This window comes from Phycodurus eques, chromosome 10 (assembly GCF_024500275.1).
Source record: "Phycodurus eques isolate BA_2022a chromosome 10, UOR_Pequ_1.1, whole genome shotgun sequence".
NCBI lineage: Eukaryota > Metazoa > Chordata > Actinopteri > Syngnathiformes > Syngnathidae > Phycodurus > Phycodurus eques.
Genome location: NC_084534.1, coordinates 15715981 through 15730536, shown reverse-complemented (window position 1 = coordinate 15730536; position 14556 = coordinate 15715981). Strand labels below are relative to the sequence as shown.

Below are 14556 nucleotides of genomic sequence, written 5' to 3'. Positions count from 1 at the left end.
TCCCCTTGCAGGCTCCTTCGCTCCTCCACCTGTTTCTCTGTCACAGCTGACTCTGACTGTGGGGAACGTTAGGAGGTGGTGGCGAGTGTCTCGCGAAAGTTTTAACAAGAGTTTTCTAACCGGGATCTGGAAATGTGCCTGTCTTCAACTCACACACGCACAAGCGTTCTACTTCCTCGAGACTCGTTTGATAATCTAACGCACACATATGCATACGTAGATACGACGTGCTCCTTTTGAGCTGCGTGCCTACGGCGACGCTAAGCTAGGAAGATCAAAGTCGTCGGCGCATTCCATGTGTGTGGACGGCAAGACAGCCAGAAGAACAAGGACATCGGCGCATTGTGCTGCTTACGGTCGCGCACAATGCTGTACAATCACAAAGACGGACCAGGGAATAACCTTTCGCAGGTAAAATTAAATTTGTGTATTAAAAGAAATCCGTACCTACATCACGCGCTTTGGCGTTGACAAAAAAAAAAAAAAAGGAAACTTCGTGAAAACCGGTTGGAAATTAAGCAAGTTACGACTTACTTTCGATATCCATGCATTGCCTTTGATGGGAACGTCGACCTCCCCAACATGGCTGCCACGATGGCACGTCGCATGGGGTGGGGCTGCTACAACATGCTGGCGTATCTACTCTTCATATCTATGAACTAACGTCAGCGGTTAAAACATCTAAGCGACGTGATTGGGCCAGCAGATGCAGTGTTGCCCAATGCACTGCTGTAATTGGCGGGTGTTTTCCGCGTGGTCCTAGTGCTTCTCACGTGTCAGATTATTATTGTTTTGGACAGTAAAAGAACTGCAGGGAACCAAAACTGCCATCTAAAAGTGCAGGGGACATGCCTCCGCTTTAAATTACGCCCCTGAACTAAAATGAGTTTGAAACCCGTGCTTAGGAGTACGCTATTTGACTAATAACGGATGTAGCGAATAACCTGACAGAGAGGGGGCGCTAATGCAACCGAATGGATGTGGGCTGCCGTGGACTGCAAAGAGCAAGAAAATGAGGCGGGCGGAAGGCGTGGTGACGCGCTCCTGCTCTGTGACGTACTTTGTCACAGAGACTCTGCCGTACGAGGCCCAAATTAATGACGTCAGTTTTTTTTTTTTTTTTTTTTTTCCTTCAGTTGGACACTATTGATCTTCGATATTTGTGAAGATTTTGGGGCTGGATACAAGCCTACTGTATCCGGCAGCTGCGGGCATCTTGAAAGATTTGAGTTCAAAAGGGTTTTAACCCTACCCGCGGAGTAACTTTCCCTGGTATTTGTTGTGTAAAAGTCTAAATACGAATTCTCCCAAGTCAACGCCGTGATCGGGAGCTGTTCGGCGGCCTTTGAAAGGTAAGTTTGTCCTGCTGCGGTATTCCGTCTATCGGGCTTCTGTCGCTGTCCGCTCCGCTCCGCCCGCCGCGGTCGTAATGGCGGCTGTTGCTTCGTTGAACTCCTCCGCGCCTCACGAGTAAGGTAAAGTGGAGTTCGCCTAATGGCTCCCCCGCGTCGCTGACGTCTCTTGACGCGGCAGACCGAAATGCCAGTGACAGTTGCACACATTCGCTCAGCGGAGACGCGCAAAAGTTCGTCGGTCGTGTGAAGCACAGCGGCGGCACTTGGCTCGCGCGTGCTTCGTTAACTGTTGATTTGAGCGCTTCAAAGAGTCAACATCCGCTTTTTTTCCCCCCTTTTTCAAACAAACGTTTGCGAGGCAAACTCGACGCCCTGTCGAAGCTGACACGCTTGTCTGCCGACCTTTTGTTTCAGTTGGAGTCGTCCACTCTTTTTTTTTTTTTTTTTTTTTTTTTTTTAAATAAATGTTGAACACACCAATTTGCGATAATACGGCGATGAGGGGTTATTTAAGTACGTCACAGAGTGCGGGGCCTACTACCAGTGTAATGGTCGGCAGATGCACATTAAATAGCGACCAACAAGAATTCCTCAAAGAGGAAGTCGTCTGCGTGGGTCAAAGAGATTCATCTATACATTTATTAAGTTTGGCAAAACCTTATTTGATAGCCGAGAAAGACTGCCGATATTCTCAGTGACCATTTTTAGTGGCTGGAAAATTGTCTTCCTGCCAAATCGGAAAAGTGCCTACTTGTATGAAAGCTTAAAAGTATATTGTTGATCTGGAGTTTTACACCGCAACAAGGATAATAACGCTCCTCACGGGAGGAATAAAGTATCCATCCTGTTAAATTCTCAAATTTGGTAACTACATATTAAACCATCAAATTGACACATTGTCATGCTTTGACGTTTATTGGTGTTTTTATTCCCCCAAACGATTCTTTTCCACAATTATTGTATTATACGTATTCGTGTCCCTCACTGTGGTTTGAAGTGTTGTGAAAAATATGCTCCAACCATTTACATAGAATAGAAAATTATTGTTATTATAAATGGTCTGACAACCCAACATTAATTTTGCACCACAGTAATAATAATGATTTCCCATCACTACACAAATAAAGTGTCAGTCTTTCTGTCCATCATGAAATGTGTTCAATTAATACCTCTCAAATTTATATTGTCATGCATTGAAGTTATTGATGTTTAAAAGAAATACTGATAGGGATGTACAATAACACTTTTTTCCCCCCCACTGATACCGTTAACCTGCTGCTTCTCCAGACGATACCGATACCGTTAAGGGTTTATATCAGGGGTCTTAAAACATTTCCAGGATAAGGACCCCAAACTGATGGAAAGCTGTAGTGGTGACTCCCTACTTATGTATATTGTATATAATTAATGTGTTTTTATTTTAAACTGGTCCAACAATAGGATGCCTTTCTTTTTTTCCCCTCCACAATACACACGTACAATGGAGATGCCGTGTATAAATGTACCTTGTTGTGCAATTTATCATTCAAATAATACATAGGTTCAAATGTTCATTTAAAAAAATAATATTTTAAACAATATAAGAATAGCTGATTGTTCATGTTAATGTGTACTTAAAGACATTAAATTTGTGGCAGGGTGAAGGAAGGTGAGCCATTGAACGAGGCAGCTCTTATCGGTCCAGTTTTTTTCGATATTGGACCTATTGGTATCATTTTTTTCCCCCAATATCGGTCGATAATTATCGGCCCCTATAGTTCTCGTGCAATCCTAATTATTTACAAAGGTCACGTGTCCCAAACCTGCCTCAAAGGTTGTAAACAATATGTTGCAATGTTTTTGAGTTTACTCCAAGCATATTACCATGAGAAATGGTCTGACCCAACATTAGTTTCGAGTTTTGTGAGAAATATGCCCCAACCTTTTTAGTTTCAAGTAGCAAATAAGGATTAACTCTGCATGTCTTTTGCTTATTCCTTTTTTTTCCCAACACTTTTTCAAAAGGACAACTAAGAAAGAAGAAAATCCAGTTACTATAAAGTAAGGGGTCTCACTTTGCAAACAGAAAAGTACAGTTTGGTTTTAAATTCATAACAGGTAATATTGTTGAAACATTTCCTATACAGTTAATAAAGTATTTATATTGGAAGCAGTTTGGATTTGGGAACAAATTATTCCAAATATAATTGGTCCCAATGGGAAATTTAGTTTTGAAAGTCGACCAAATTGAAGTTTGACCATAGTCACTGAACGGTCTGTGCTTCAGGTTTAGGTTACCACTGCATCAATGCATTGGCTTAAACAATACAGTGCAGGCTGCAAGAAATTCCTCCTAATTGTGCTGTAATTTTATCTGCTTTTCTCTGATGTGAAGCCAGGTGGTTGTTTATGAGATACAGTATATATCCTTAATGACCACACAACATACCAATACAAAATTATTTGTACCTATACAACATTACTATTAGTTTAGATAGATATATGCACTTAAAGCATTGTAACAAGTTTTCTTTTGAATAGAAAATTAGCAACGGTATACTTTTTTCACATTAGAAATTGTGAACCGCAATAGCCAAAGTGAATGTTCATGCATATGAGACCCCACAAAATCTATTTGAAATTGATATGGAAATGACTCAAAAAAGGTTTGTAGAGTTTTCTCCTTTGGCAGTGACTTTTTCCTTCATTATTTGCATACAGGGTAATGATCTTGAAATCATTTTCCATGTGTACTGAAATGTGGCCACTTTTCTTCCATAGTCTTCTTTGAAGGAAAACATAATTGTCTCCAGGGCTGCCTTCCACCATGTTTTTGAGCACCGTAACATGCTTCTGATTTCATCGCTGACTCAATCGCATGCTCTTTGCTGTCTTCTAATTCGCGTTGGTTCGTCCTCTTTTCAGTTGGTTTGCGGTTGTCCGTGTGAAGTGGGAAGCCCAAAGACTAGTACTCTCAGAGCTACTAAATACAGTGTGTATGAAAAGTATTCAGACCCCCTTAAATTTTTCACTCTTTGTTATATTTCAGTCATTTGCTAAAATCATTTAAGTTCATTTTTCCCTCAATGTACACACAGCACCCCGTATTGACAGAAAAAAACAGAATTGTCGACATTTTTGCAATTTATTATAAAAGAAAAAATGAAATATCACACCGTCATAAGTATGCAGAGCCTTTGCTCAGTGTTTAGTAGAAGCACCCTTTTTCACACCTGCATTTGGGGATCCTCTGCCATTCCTCCTTGCAGATCCTTTCCAGTTCTGTCAGGTTGGATGGTGAACGTTGGTGGACAGCAATTTTCAGGTCTCTCCAGAGATGCTCAATTGGGTTTAAGTCGGGGTTCTGGCCTGGACCATTCAAGAGCAGTCACTGAGTTGTTCTGAAGCCACTCTTTTGTTATTTTAGCTGTGTGCTTAGGGTCAGTCTTGTTGGAAGGTGAACCTTCGGCCCAGTCTGAGGTCCTGAGCACTCTGGAGAAAGTTTTCGTCCAGGATATCCCTGTACTTGGCCGCATTTGTCTTTCCTTCGATTGCATCCACTCGTCCTGTCCCTGCAGCTGAAAAACACCCCCTCAGCATGATGCTGCCACCACCATTTCTCACTGTTGGGACTGTATTGGACAGGTGATGAGCAGTGCCTAGTTTTCTCCACACATACCGCTTGTAATTAATGTCAAAAAGTTATTTCTTGGTCTCATCAGACCAGAGAATCTTATTTCTCACCATCTTTGAGTCCTTCAGATGTTTTTTTTTAGCAAACTCCTTGCAGGGTTTCATGTCTTGCACTGAGGAGAGGCTTCCGTCGGGCCACTCCGCCATAAAGCCCCGACTGGTGGAGGGCTGCAGTGATGGTTGACTTTCCCAAACTTTCTCCCATCTTCCGACTGCATCTCTGGAGCGCAGCCACAGTGATCTTGGGGTTCTTCTTTACCTCTCTCACCAAGGCTCTTTTCCCCCGATTGCTCAGTTTGGCCGGCCGGTCAGCTCTTAAGAAGGGTTCTGGTCGTCCCAAACTTCTTCCATTTAAGGATTATGGAGGCCACTGTGCTCTTAGGAAACTTAAGTGCAGCAGAAATATTATTGTAACCTTGGCCAGATCTGTGCCTTGCCACAATTCTGTCTCTGAGCTCTTCAGGGAGTTCCTTTGACCTCATGATTCTCATTTGCTCTGACATGCGCTGTGAGCTGTAAGGTAAGGTATAGACAGGGGTGTGGCTTTCCTAATCAAGTCTAATAAGTATAATCAAACACAGCTGGACGCCAATGAAGGTGTAGTTAAATATGAGTGTCACAGCAAAGGGTGTGACTACTTATGGCTGTGTGATATTTGTTTTTCTTTTTTAATAAATCTGCAAAAATGTCAATTTTTTTCTGTCAATATGGGATGCTGTGTGTATGAGGGGAAAAAATGAACTTAAATGATTTTAGAAAATGGCTGCAATATTACAAAGAGTGAAAAATGTAAGGGAGTCAGAATACTTTCCGTACACACTGTAGGTTTGTAACGATCATTAAACTTTGGAACAAATACAAACATTCTGAAATGTTATCATGGTTTATTGGTAAACCATTAACTATTTTATCACTAAATTTAAACAAAGTCTCAAAGTAATCAATTGGGTTTTGAAGACAAAGGATGTGTGTTTTTTTGTAGATGTCACTTGGTGGTTCTCCTGTGACCCTCGTCCACCTGCCAGGGGGCCAGCTACAGGTTCAAGGAGTGATCCAGTCTCCACAGTCGTCGGTCATTCAGGCCCCACAGACGCAGACTTCACAGGTCAGACCAAGGCTACGTTCAAGTAGTGCTGTGCCATATGGATACAAGATTATATCCTGAAAACAGGATTGCTTGGAATGAAAGTCCAGATCACAGCCAAGGTAAAGAACATCTGCCGCGGATGTTGTTATTGTTGGCGGCGTTGGAACATGGTCTCGCGAGAACTGGGACGACTGTGTCATCCTCTCAGGAAAGATGTATATGTGTTGTGTACACAGAAACACAATGGCAGCATTTTCAAATTATTCACTCTGGGACCCGGTTTTACAAAATGATCGTATTCGGGCTTCAAAAACACCGGTAATGTGTTGACAAAAAAAAATTGTAGAAATAATTTTAAAAACCTTTGCGGATACACCTAAACTCGTTTCCATGTGGACAAATTCAGAGAGTGACTTTAGACGCCCTACACTTCGGACACTACATTAGTGTAGCAACAGAGCTAAACTAGTACCCCACCTATCAAAATAATTATATATATGGTAAGAGGGTTATATCATACGGTGGACCTTGTTATATCGCAATACAATATATATCGTAATATCGCACAGCACTACTTTCAACCAGACCGTGTCTCGTATGATTTCTTGAGCTGATTACTCTCCACACTTTTTATGGTACAGGGTTCAGATAGTGAGGATTCACAGGATTCATCAGAAAGTGGAACCACACCGCAAAAGACCAGAGAGCTTCTGGCTAGGCGACCGTCATACAGGTGAGAAAACCAAAAGCTCCCGCTCAACTTGCCATTGGCTCGGTGAAAGAACAGCTTAATTGTGTTAACGCTTCTTTGCTGATTACACGTTAGAAAAATCCTAAATGAACTTTCATCTGAGGGTGTCCCGCACAGTGAGGGGAAGGACAGCTCGACAACCGCAGGAGTGACGGGTGTAACCATACCTGCGCCCATCTATCAGACAACCACCGGCCAGTACAGTATGCACCTTTCCTCTCCTCCACACACATCAAACAACATGACTGTGTTAAGGACCTTTCCTGATTTTGATGCAGTTGTTTTGTGGTCATTCTAGTTACCGTAACTCCTAATGGAACAATCCAGCTGACAAATCCAGGACCTGATGGCATTCAGGAACTGCAGGTTGCTATGGCTAACCCAACTGGAGGGCAGCAGGGCACAACCATCCTCCAGTATGCTCAGACCCCCGACGGCCAGCAGATATTGGTACCAAGTAACCAGGTGGTCGTACAGGGTGAGAAAATCTTTGTTTTTGTTTTTGTTTTTTTTACTCCTAATCATCTCATATTGTTGATGTGTATGAAGGAGAAGTCACCCATGGAAAGCTAGCAGTGGGGCCAATAGCCATTTTTTTGATTGATGATGAAAAAGCTACACATAGGTGAAAAAATGTTAAAAGGAGGGCTGGGCCGTAAAATTAAATTTGGATCAATTCATCCCTTTCATTTATAGAAAAAGATTAGCCAAAACAACTTATGCCCCCCCAATTTGGTATTTGCTTAATTTCTCTTGATATCAAACAAGCTTTGAAACTTTTTTTCCGTACCATCAACTTCGACAGAGATAAGATAATATAAATTAAAAAGGTCTCTCCTTTCAAAAAAAATCTTGAGAGCACAATCGCTAACAAACTAACATTTGAAATATTCAACAGTTTTAACAGAATAAAATTGAGCCATCGGCTGCTCTGTGTTGTTTTAAGAGTAAAACTGCATCCCATCCAGCTCTCGTGCTTTTTTGCCTCTCATGTAGAGTTGTAAGATAAAGCAGCGACATCTGCAAAATATATGCAGCGTGGAAGTATAAACTTTGGGTCCAAATATTCCAATATATCGCTCTATCACGGCTAAAGTAGAAATGTAGCGAGCACCTTGTCTTTGGCAATGTTCAGTGGAATTGTATCCACAGTTGCCTTCCGTCAGACTCCTTTCTTGTCATACGGAACAAATAATGCCACTCATGTTGTATGTTGCTGCGCAGGAATTAATGTTGCCAGTTGCTTTTTCAAAAAGTGAGCTTTGGTAAACTAGCTCCTCTCTGTTAGTAGCCATGTTGTTCGAGGAAGCAGTTTCAACTGAAGCTGCTAAAAATGGTTGAAATTGTTTTTTCCTGAGCAAAAAAAACCCCTCAAATTAATCAATAAAATTGATTAATCATCCAGGCCTAGTTTATTACCGTAGTCCTAAAGGGGATTGGTGATTATTTCTTTCTAGCGTGACAGTTTGATGACATATTAAGATAAATAGGTTATAAATCCTGCACTTCTACCAGAAATTTGACCTCTGTTCTTAAGCCATCACACTTGTGACCAGAGTCCTAATCATGTCTTTCTAAGATGCAGGGGGAGAAGTGCAAACGTACCAAATTCGTACAACACCGACCTCGGGATCACTACCCCAGGCTTTGGTGATGGCCTCTTCCCTGGGACTGTCTCAGAGCAAAAGTGAGGATCCAACTATGAAGAGGGAAATTAGACTTGCAAAAAACAGGTGATTGATTGCATGCAGTATCTTTTCATGTTACACCGACATGTTAAAAAAAAAAAAAAAAAGAAATCATCTTTTTAGTTGGACTTACTAGTTTCCCCCTCCTTCCTCATCACAGGGAAGCAGCCCGGGAGTGTCGGCGGAAGAAAAAGGAATATGTCAAATGCCTTGAGAATCGAGTGGCAGTGCTTGAGAACCAAAACAAAACCCTGATTGAAGAACTCAAAAGCTTAAAGGAACTTTATTGTGTCAAAACAGGATAAACTGTTTAAGTGCAGAGACTGTGTGTCAGTTGGAACAGCTCTCAGCTCTTTGGACGCAGTCATGTTTCTGGGAACGCTTCAGGTTGAGATCCACGATCTTTTTACTCCGCTTGATATAACAATGATATATACATATATCTAAACAAAAAGAATTTGGACTTTTTTCCAGCTATTTTTTTTATTCATTAATGCTATAACATTTATAGTTGTGTATATTTTAAACTGGGAGGTTTGAAATTATAAGCTTTTGCTTTTTCACTCTCGAGTTTTAAATGTGATTTTTAAAAATGTTGTTGGGTGTTTTTTAGGTCTACCAACAGCATTTACAGAATTGACTGTATTCGTTCTATGTGAACATGTTTGCTTAACGGAAATTTCTCTTATTCCCACTAAGGAAATGTAAATTTTCCTTCCTTATTTTTGTGCAATGGGATATAAAGGGTAACAGAAATATTGTGTGATTGTTCATTGGCTGTTACTGTTTTAGACAATCTGGACAAAAATTTTGCACAGTGGTTGAGTAACATTTTATTTCTTCATGATAGGGATGGGGCTGTGGAACAGTGTTTGAAATGTTGCTCATTCTGTCAGTAAATAATATATATTTTCACTCTGTTTTTGCTAATCATTTTTGGCATAAGTGAACATCTTAGCGAGGGATGGCCAACCTTTTCCTATCAGGTCATTTTTAAAAATTATTATTAATAAATCATATGAGTATTTTGGGGTTCATAGCTTTGGGCTTTTTATAATTGTATACTCAAGATTTTATTTGGTTTTAGAATTGCATGATGGGTCCGGGTTGGATCAAATGCTCGTAGGCCGTAGCTTTCACAACCCTGCTCTAAGCAAATCGACTACCGCAGCCACTTTTGTCTCACTATTTTGCAGTACGATCATAGGATGAGAACACCATCAGTCAAAATGTCACCCGTAATCATTTGATGGAATGGCCCATAATATGGGGTCGTATCACGGAAGTCACTGGAGCCTCAATGTGTTTGAGGTGGAGCTGAGAAAAGCCAGCTGATTCGAGATCTTTCCACGTTTCTCTTGTAATCACACATCCATCGCCGATATAGAACCACAAAGGATCAAGCGTCTGTTGGAGGAAGAACGTCCAGGTTGAGGGCTTTGACACCACATGTTCCATGAAGTAGAAGGCCCCACCCTGGAAAACAAATGCAGTGTTGTAGATATAATTTATATATATATATTTCCGACTATTATATTGCAACAGAAGATGATGAATTGTTTAAATCGGTTTGGCTCAGGCCTTTTCCCTATGAAGATTTTACTTGGGTGGTTCTTCACCCGGCTGCAACCCACAGTCCAAAACAAACTACTGTATATTTTTGGTATACAGAAGACTACATTTACCAGTAGCTATGAAAGAGAGTTTGTCCTGTCATTAACTGTAGTTTGAAGTCAGCTCAGCTGGAGGAGATTTTGGTGCAAGCAGCAGTACAGACCACTAATGAAATTAAGTATGTATATTGTAGCTTTGTGTGTGGAAGGCAGTCAGAATCTTTTTTGTATTGTTCATTGTGGTAATTGGGTCACATGGTGTCAATGGTGGTGGTAGTAACTTTTTATTTTTTTTTAAAATCCAGCCTGTCACACGGGTTACTCAAAACACACGGCTTACTCAGTGTCATGGTCGTGTACACTAAAATGGTTTTCTATATTAAAAAATTCTCAGATGTGCTGGGCACTGAAATGGTAATTAAAGCAATGATGCACAAATTATTTTAGCTCAGAGTGGCGTGCATTACATTGAGGTGTTTGTAATGCTCTGTCCAGTCTTTTGTAAGTATTGAATATTTGAAACAATTTTCATGATGCAGTGGAGAACAGGCAAGTGTAGACATTTTTTTTAAAGCACTCTTTCTGTATCTGTATCTCAGTCCATTTTTGTATCGTTGATTTCAGTAGTTTCAAAAGTGAAACCAATAACTACACACTGAAATATTTTGATTGTATTTTGTATAATATGACGATTATAGTTTACAGTTAAAATAAACCTGCAATTACCCATCCCGAGAAATTAAGATTGCATAAAAAAACAAAGGATTTTTTAATACAGTAATTTGGTAGGAATAGTACTCTACTTAATGGAACTTTCCTACAATATTCTAATTTATTGATGAGCCTATATATAACGTACTTCGTTTTAAACATGCAGGATATGCAATTCTGCCCCTTTCGTTTGTAATAAAACCATGATGAGCGCTTTCATTAAGTGTTCAGCGTTTGCATTTTTTTATGTGACTTGATTCTAAATCCGTTTTTTTCCCCATTGCTTTATCAAAATGAGAAAATGAAAACTGCGTACACTTTTTTTTTTTTTTTGTAATAATTTTTTTTTTTTAAGCCAAAGCCTCAAAATATTTCCTGCATGCAGGGGACACTCACAGTTTTCAGCACACGCCGGACCTCCTTGAGAACCAGTTTCACGTCTCTGACAGAACACAGCACCAACGTGCACACCACCACGTCCACAGACTCGTCGCCCAACTCCTGCATGTCCTCCGCGGAGGCAACCAGGAAACCCTCATACGTCAGGTGCTTGTTGGCGTCCATGCTCCTCTTCAGGTACGTCTCGAAGTGCGGGTTCGGGTCCGCGCAGAGCACCGTGCATCCATACGGGTAGAACTGGAAGTTTGCCCCGCTGCCGCAGCCAATCTCAAGCAGCCGCAGCGAACCGTCGCTCTTGGCGAATGCGCACACGTTCCGGAAGAGCTCTTTCTTCATGCGATGCATTTTGTGGTTGTACGAAAACGTGATCTTGTAGGCCAGCAGCGGAAAGAAACGTTTGTAGGCGGCGCGCAAACCAAGCACCTCCGCCAGGCGCAAGGGCAAAATCAGCAACAAGCAAAGGAGCCTGCACGCTTTCAACAGACAAGACTCCATGTTTGCTTGTTAGGGTCTCAAACTATCCACGTCAGTCTTCTGAGAACGGAAGAGATACGCCTCTTTCGCAGATTAGGCGTTTAATCGCATGATGTCTGATGCATTGTAAGCACACGATGGCGCCATTGCACCATTTAGTGTTCACACACACCAAAAAAAATTATAATAATAAATCCACTGGATTTTAAAATGTATTAACCCCAACGTGACAACATGTGAGCCACATCGAGCAAAACGTTTAATAATTATTACCTCTAGAATATAATAGTAATAATTGTATATAACACAATTCATGTATTATTATATAATACTTAATGTATAATGAAGTGTGTGTATGCATTTTTTTACATTTATTTTATATATTTTATATTATTATATTTTACCTCACAAAAATCTCATGGGACTCACATTCACACCTGTAGCCAAGTAAGAGTCTTCAGTCAACCTACCACTCATGTTTTTGGGATGTGGGAGGAAAACCAGAGTGCCCGGAGAAAACCCAAGCAGGCACGGGGAGAACATGCAAACTCCAGACAGGCGGGGCCGCGGATTGAAACCCGGTCGTCAGAATTGTAAGGCAGACGCTCTAACCAGTCGCCCACCGTGCCAATCAGTCGAACAGAAAACAGCCAAGTCCCCCCCACCCAAGACCCACCGTCCACCCAGAGCAGCGACAGAGCCAGAGGGGAGCCCGGGGTAGAACTGGATCCCCCTGAAATCTGATGGGATCCCCCAGATGATGACATATCACAGAACCACGCGTCTTGTCGAAAGAAGCCGTTTGCATTTTGAAATCAGTGACGCCTTTTGACTGCTAAGTCCCTCCTGTACAGTAGTTGCCGCTATGAACCACAAATAGTTGGAATCCACATTTATTAGGAGGAGAAGAAGAATTGCCACAGAAGAAGAGGATTTGCCCCAGAGCCAATCTCCGAGGTCATTCTAAAGTAAGTTTTACAGTGGTGTCCTAATGAGTCACTGTTTAAAAACACTTGTGTGTTCAGATAGGTTTTGCTAGACGGCACGGGTATCAAGCTAAAGTTTGCATTAAGTTACATCTCATGGCGGTAAAAACGAGAACTTATCACCCAGCGCATGCAGTGTTTCATTAAGCAGTAATCATTTAATTCGGGGACAGTCCCTCTGGATTGGCAGACTGCGGTGGTGGTCCCCCTTTTTTTGTGTTCCAACTACAGGGGGTTCACACTCCTCAGCCTCCCTGGTAAGGTCTATTCAGGGGTGCTGGAGAGGAGGGTCCGTCGGGAAGTTGAATCTCAGATCCAGGAGGAGCAGTGTGGTTTTCGTCCTGGCCGTGGAACAGTGGACCAGCTCTTCACCCTCGGTAGGGTCCTCGAGGGTGCATGGGAGTTCGCCCAAGCACTCTACATGTGTTTTGTGGACTTGGAGAAGGCGTTCGACCGTGTCCCTCGGGGGGTCCTGTGTGGGGTGCTTCGTGAGTATGGGGTACCAAACCCCCTGATACGGGCTGTTCGATTCCTGTACGACCGGAGTCAGAGTTTGGCCCGCATATCCGGCAGTAAGTCGGACTCGTTTACGGTGAGGGTTGGACTCCGCCAAGCCTGCCCTTAATCACCGATTCTGTTAATAACTTTTATGGACAGAATTTCTAGGCGCAGCCGAGGCGTAGAGGGGGTCTGGTTTGGTGGCCTTAGTATTGCATCTCTGCTTTTTGGAGATGATGATGTGGTTTTGTTGGCTTCACCAAGCCGTAACCTCCAACTCTCACTGGAGCAGTTCGCAGTTGAGTGTGAAGCGGCTGGGATGAGAATCAGCACCTCCAAATCTGAGACCATGGTCCTCAGTCGGAAAAGGGTGGCATGCCCTCTCCAGGTCGGAGATGAGATCCTGCCCCAAGTGGAGGAGTTCAAGTATCTTGGGGTCTTGTTCTCGAGTGAGGGAAGAATGGAACGGGAGATCGACAGGCGGATCGGTGCGGCGTCTGCAGTGATGCGGACTTTGTATCGATCCGTTGTGGTAAAGAAGGAACTAAGCAGAAAGGCGAAGCTCTGGATTTACCGGTCGATCTACGGTCCTACCCTCACCTGTGGTCACGAGCTGTGGGTCGTGACCGAAAGAACAAGATCCCGGATACAAGCGGCCGGAATGTGTTTCCTCCGCAGGGTGTCCAGGCTCTCCCTTAGAGATAGGGGGAGAAGATCGGTTATCCGGGAGGATCTCAGAAAACCAGTCAGTATCTAGTGTGACCACCATTTGCCTCGCGCAGTGCAGCAAATCTCCTTCGCATAGAGTTGATCAGGTTGTTGATTGTGGGCTGTGCAATGTTGTTCCACTCCTCTTCAATGGCTGTGCGAAGTTCCTGGATATTGGCAGGAACTGGAACACACTGTCGTATACGCCGATCCAGAGCACCCCAAACATGCTGAATGGGGGACATGTCCGGGGAGTATGCTGGCCATGCAAGAACTGGAATGTTTTCAGCTTCCTGGAATTGTGGAGAGATCCTTGCAACATGGGGCGGTGCATTATCATGAAGCGACATGAGGTGATGGTTATGGATGAATGGTACAACAATGGGCCTAAGGATCTCGTCACGGTATCTCTGTGCATTCAAAATGCCATCATTAAAATGCACCTGTGTTAGTTGCCCATACCATAACCCCACCGCCACCATGGGGCGCTCGATCCACGTTGACATAGGCAAACCGCTCACCCACACAACGTCACACACGCTGTCTGCCATGTGCCCTGAACAGTGAAAACCAGGATTCATCGGTGAAGAGAACACCTCTCCAACGTGCGAGAC

The 14556-nt window shown here is 42.6% G+C and overlaps 2 protein-coding genes across 5 annotated transcripts; one reads left to right on the top strand and one right to left on the bottom strand.

Moving 5' to 3' along the window:
- The first annotated feature begins 59 nt into the window (after window positions 1–59).
- Window positions 60–9768, top strand: atf1 (activating transcription factor 1). 4 transcript variants are annotated; one of them, XM_061687948.1, is made up of 7 exons: window positions 60–411; window positions 6010–6132; window positions 6756–6847; window positions 6941–7068; window positions 7164–7343; window positions 8445–8598; window positions 8714–9768. In XM_061687948.1, exons 1-7 carry the CDS (start codon window positions 367–369, stop codon window positions 8856–8858), a joined length of 867 nt encoding a protein of 288 aa, XP_061543932.1. In that variant the 5' UTR covers window positions 60–366; the 3' UTR covers window positions 8859–9768. The 4 variants fall into 4 exon arrangements, with proteins under 4 accessions (XP_061543932.1, XP_061543933.1, XP_061543935.1 ...); XM_061687949.1 differs by having other exon boundaries at window positions 63–411; window positions 8451–8598; XM_061687951.1 differs by lacking the exon at window positions 60–411 and adding an exon at window positions 1119–1352.
- On the bottom strand, window positions 8841–11822 carry LOC133408752 (N6-adenosine-methyltransferase TMT1A-like). Its single transcript, XM_061687953.1, has 2 exons — window positions 11274–11822; window positions 8841–10029 (listed from the first exon to the last, which is right to left on the bottom strand). Exons 1-2 carry the CDS (start codon window positions 11769–11771, stop codon window positions 9796–9798), a joined length of 732 nt encoding a protein of 243 aa, XP_061543937.1. The 5' UTR covers window positions 11772–11822; the 3' UTR covers window positions 8841–9795.
- Between the last annotated feature and the right edge of the window lie 2734 nt (window positions 11823–14556).